This window comes from Electrophorus electricus, chromosome 6, assembly GCF_013358815.1.
Source record: "Electrophorus electricus isolate fEleEle1 chromosome 6, fEleEle1.pri, whole genome shotgun sequence".
Taxonomy (NCBI): Eukaryota; Metazoa; Chordata; class Actinopteri; order Gymnotiformes; family Gymnotidae; genus Electrophorus; species Electrophorus electricus.
In genome coordinates this window covers 20642034-20647033 of record NC_049540.1, presented here as the reverse complement: position 1 = coordinate 20647033, position 5000 = coordinate 20642034, and the positions used below count along the sequence as shown (strand labels likewise).

Sequence of the window (5000 nt, the reverse complement as noted above, 5' to 3'; positions counted from 1 at the left end):
CTCTGTTCTGCTGCAGTGAACTCAGTAACCACAGTAGCTCTCCTCTCAAAACCTGAACCTCAAAAATACCCTCAGGTGGTTTGATTACTGGATCAGGAATTAAGATCCTAATCTGAATGTGCTGTACATATGACTTCATCTCACAGAGAGTACAGGCTTAATTTGTGCCTTTGGCAATGTCAAAGAATAGGATAGCCAATGTGCCAACTAGGCTTCACTAAGCAGCTACCACATGTCCTTGAATTTAAAGTTTGTTATTTTCTGTTCTTGTACATTTCAGAGGAGTCTGTATCAAGGGCAACTGCCACATATTTAAGCGCAGAGTTCTGGTCTTGGTGGATTCCCACGTCGATACAGCTGCACCATGTTTCACGTCCATCTTAAATTTCACTCCTTTGCCCTCTGCTTGTGTAGCCTCCTCGTCCTCCTGGCTCTCACCCAGCTCTCTCAGGCTAGCGCAGACGTGCCCCACAGCAGCCCTGGCAACTGTTCGGGCGAATACAGCTGCTCCGAAGGTGTGGTGCTGCCCATATGGAATCCACAGAACCCTTCAGTGGGCGACAAAGTGGCCCGTGCCATCGTCTATTTCGTTGCCCTCATCTACATGTTCCTGGGCATGTCCATCATCGCGGATCGCTTCATGTCATCCATCGAGGTCATCACTTCACAGGAGAAGGAGATCACCATCAAGAAAGCCAATGGAGAAACCACCACGGCCACGGTGCGCATCTGGAATGAGACAGTCTCCAATCTGACCCTCATGGCCCTGGGTTCTTCGGCGCCAGAGATTCTGCTGTCTGTGATCGAGGTGTGCGGGCACAAGTTCGAGGCTGGTCACCTCGGCCCCAGCACCATCGTAGGCAGCGCTGCCTTCAACATGTTCATCATCATCGCTATCTGCGTCTACGTGGTGCCCGATGGCGAGGTGCGAAAGATCAAACATCTGAGGGTCTTCTTTGTGACAGCGGCGTGGAGCGTGTTCGCCTACATCTGGCTCTACCTGATCCTCTCCGTTTTTTCCCCCGGTGTTGTGGAGGTCTGGGAGGCTGTGTTAACTTTCCTGTTCTTTCCTGTCTGCGTGCTCCAGGCCTGGATCGCAGACCGCCGCCTGCTCTTCTACAAGTATGTTCACAAGCGCTACCGTGCGGACAAAAACCGCGGCATCATCATCGAAACGGAAGGCGACGGAATGTTCACCAAGATGGACATGGAGATGGATGGGCAGGGCACCAACTCCCACCACAAGGAGGTGCTGGACGGGATGCTCGCAGGTGTGGAGGAGGGAGGAGGAGGAGGAGGAGGAGAAGAGGAAGAGGCACGGAGGGAGATGGCCCGCACTCTGAAGGAGCTGAAGCAGAGGCACCCGGAGAAGGACATGGAGCAGCTGATCGAGATGGCAAACTACCAGGTTCTGGTGCAGCAGCAGAAGAGCAGGGCGTTCTACCGCATCCAGGCCACGCGCATGATGATCGGGGCGGGGAACATCCTGAAGAAGCACGCCGCTGACCAAGCCAGGAAAGTGGTGAGCTGTCATGAGGCCAACACCCAAGAAGAGGACCCTCACACCATCTACCTGGAGTTCGAGCCTTCGCACTACCAGTGCTTTGAGAACTGCGGTTCGCTCAAGCTGGCCGTGACCAGGCATGGCGGAGACAGCGGCTGCACAGTGAAGGTAGGCATTAATATTAATGCAAACATTACTGCAGTTGCTGTGCTAATGTCACTTTAGTGCCATTAAGATAATATTAGCTCTGAAGGTCACAGAAGCAAGCTGTCGGTAAGAACAGGCTCTCAAGCCTATAGGATCATTACATTTTAATGGAAAATTATGAAGATAAATTATTATATTATTAAAAATATTATAATACTAGATAATATTATATAACAGTACTTTATTCATTTGTAAGTCTCTTACTGAATTAACATTCAAGCATTTTAAGTCTTGAAAGCACTGCAGCAAATCAGTTTAAATGTTTTGAAAATGTCACAAAACTTAGATTAGTGATAATTAAATATAAAGATTTTATTTATTTGAAGGTTATATGTTTTGGTCTCTGTACTAACTGACATTTAATGACATCTTTTTAAGCTATGCCTCTATAAACAGAAGCTTTTTATATATACTTTAAAGCTCTAGTCAGGAATTACCCAAATATGAGAACAATTTCTCCATTCATAAAAATAAAGGTATGTCCTATTAAAGATATCCAAAATTTTGGTCAAATGCTTTTTGCATTATTAGTATTAGTAGTGCCATTAATTACTTAAGGCACTACTAATGGATCCAGACAAACAGATAGAGTTATAGACCAATAAAAAAAGACCTGACTACAGTAAGAATGACTATGTATGTGAAAAGCATTAAGTAAGATTTGGCTATTATTGCTATATGATGCTTGGCGCATATTTGGCAAACATCAAACAACCGTCTATGTTTCTGGTCCACAATATGACGCATGTGAACAGTATCCATGGAGCGTCAGGAGAGAAGTTACTGAAGACAGAGACATAGCGAAATGTTTTACTTTGTTGTGGGGGAAATCTAAAGTATCCCCGACTCCCTGGTGGTGGTGTTATTCTTGTTTGAAGCTTCCTTTGCAGAATCAAAAACTAGCCCTGTCAGTTTCAGTGATTCTGACAGGGCTTTGAAGTCTGTTGGCACTGTTGGAACAGCAGCTTCACGTGAGCCCGCGTCATGTGCCCCCCCCCCCAGGTGGACTACCGCACTGAGGATGGCACGGCTAACGCCGGCTCTGACTACGAGTTTGCTGAGGGCACGCTGGTCTTCAAGCCGGGTGAGACCATAAAGGAGCTGACAGTCGGCGTGATCGACGACGACATCTTTGAGGAAGACGAACACTTCTATGTGCACCTGAGCAACCCGCGCATCGTCCACCGAGCCGAGGTGTCCATCCTCGACCCCAGCACCGTTGCCCCTGGCAACAGCCTTTTAGGCTCAGCCCAGCCCAAAGCCGCACTGGGTAACGCCCACTCCGCCACAGTGACCATTTATGATGACGACCATGCGGGCATCTTCACGTTCGAGAGCGCGTCGACGCGCGTGAGCGAAAGTGTGGGCATAATGCAGGTGAAGGTGCACCGGACGTCTGGAGCACGCGGGAAGGTGGCAGTGCCGTTCCACACCACGGAGGGCACTGCCAAGGCTGGAGAGGACTATGAAGAGGTGGCCGGCAAACTGGAATTCCTCAACGATGAGACCATGTAAGTTTCTAAAACTATGTTCAGTTTTGAGGGAGAAGGATGCATAACTGGGCTTCTGATAAACCATATTCTGGCCCCTGAGATAGAGACAATAGTGAGCGGAATTTCTGGTATCTTTTACTGACATTCAGGGAGACTCTGGTGGTGAAAGGAGGATACAGGAGGATAATAGTGGATTTGATCCCGTGAGGCTTTTATTTTCTCTGAAAGAGAAAGAGCATCAACTGAGCGAGGGTGGTTGAAGAGTCAAACACAGGACAATAGAAAGAGATATAGATGTTGCACCTTCTCATATAGCTAAGAATCAGTATTGAACTGTAAGTTACAGCAGGTGAAAGGGTCAACTGTTATTACAGCCAGCTGGGAGGTTTCTACAAGAGGTGACCGCATTTGCCCTAGGTGCACATCTTAAATGGGTCTAATGTTGAGAGGTGAGATTATATTGTTTGTCAAGATGCATGAATGTAAAGATTTTACCATGTCAGTACCCTTAAAAGAAAAATCCAACATATCTCAAGAACAAAATGTTGTGCTATTATTTCCAAGACGAGAAAAAGAACGTATCCCATGAGGTCGTATAAGTGGCCCAGGGCAGTTTCACTGCTCCTCGTTCCCATTTGTACATCAAATAAATGTGCTGTCTGCTGCAGCTGAGCATGTGAACGTCAGTGTGTAGGAGCAAAGCTAACTGCAGCTAGTTCAGCCAGAATGCTAGCTATGACGCCAACAGGTAACAGCTCCATGTTCATTGTCATTCATAATTCACATCATAACCAAAGTACATGATTTATTATGCTTGTGTTTTCACAATACTGTTTTGAACCCCAATTCGAGTGCTGTTTTATGTCCTGTGAGAGGGTTTTGCACCATTTCATTTATTTGATATATTTTTGATTTATTTCAGGACAAAAACAACCTTGTTAAATATTACAAAAGATGTAGAAAATATGCTTTGAATTTTTATTTTTGCAATTTTCCTTTAATAAATGTGTATATTTAACAACACTGTGGGTGCCAAGGTCAGTCTAGAATCACCAGTATGCAAATAGCCTATATTCAGCCAAAGTGTGTACATTAACCTGCTTGTTTTTACATATTTTTGCATTGATATGATCAGGTAAAACTTTATGTTATACTCGCCTTAGTATTGGGGGATTGCATCGGTAATGGAACCTGCTCAGAGGTTGCAAATGGTGTGTCATTTGGAAGAATACAACTTCATTGTGTGTTGGAGACAGAGAGAACTCAACACAGGTACAGGGAGAAAATTATCTGGAGTCGGACAGGCAGCCATAGAGGGAAGAGTGACTGGCCCCACGGCACGGATAGAGCAGCGGAACAAAGAGGTGCGTGGAGCAGGGCCATGCGTGGGCCGCACCCAATCAGACGCGACGCTCTGATGGTGAAGGGGGAGTGATTTGGAGATGAGAGGCAGGTGAGCAGTGGAAGAAAAGGTAGAGAGAGGAGGAATGCGTGAGAGGGAGAGAGAAAGAGAGAAAGAGAAAAAAGGCTGATTTGTTTGAGTAGTTAGCCCTCAATATTCGCAGCGTTGGTTGACTGGAGAGGGTGAGAGGAGTGTGGGGTTGCGTGGGAGAGTGTTTGTAATTGTGTGTGCATATATGTGTGTCTGTGTGTGTGTGTGAGAGAGAGAGAGAGAGAGAGAGAGGTGTACATGCCATGATAGAAGTGCTGTTAATCACACAGGGGGAAAAGGCATTGTGTGTCGTCTGGTGTTTACTGTCACACTGAATTTGTGTTATTCATCAGTGTGCGTGTGT

The 5000-nt window shown here is 46.4% G+C and overlaps 1 protein-coding gene across 5 annotated transcripts in view; it reads left to right on the top strand.

Moving 5' to 3' along the window:
• The window catches only part of slc8a4a (solute carrier family 8 member 4a), a 43953-nt gene that overhangs the window by 15179 nt on the left and 23774 nt on the right, over window positions 1-5000 (top strand). For 4 of the 5 annotated variants that reach the window (XR_004776199.1, XM_035527379.1, XM_027023836.2 and 1 more), the window contains 2 exons: window positions 281-1672; window positions 2714-3222. Coding sequence is in view for 4 of the 5 variants with exons in the window: in XM_035527379.1 (XP_035383272.1) it covers window positions 365-1672; window positions 2714-3222 (1817 nt within the window). In the remaining variant the exon portion in view is untranslated. The remainder of the gene's footprint in view (window positions 1-280; window positions 1673-2713; window positions 3223-5000) is intronic. The other variant, XM_035527380.1, reaches the window with a different exon arrangement.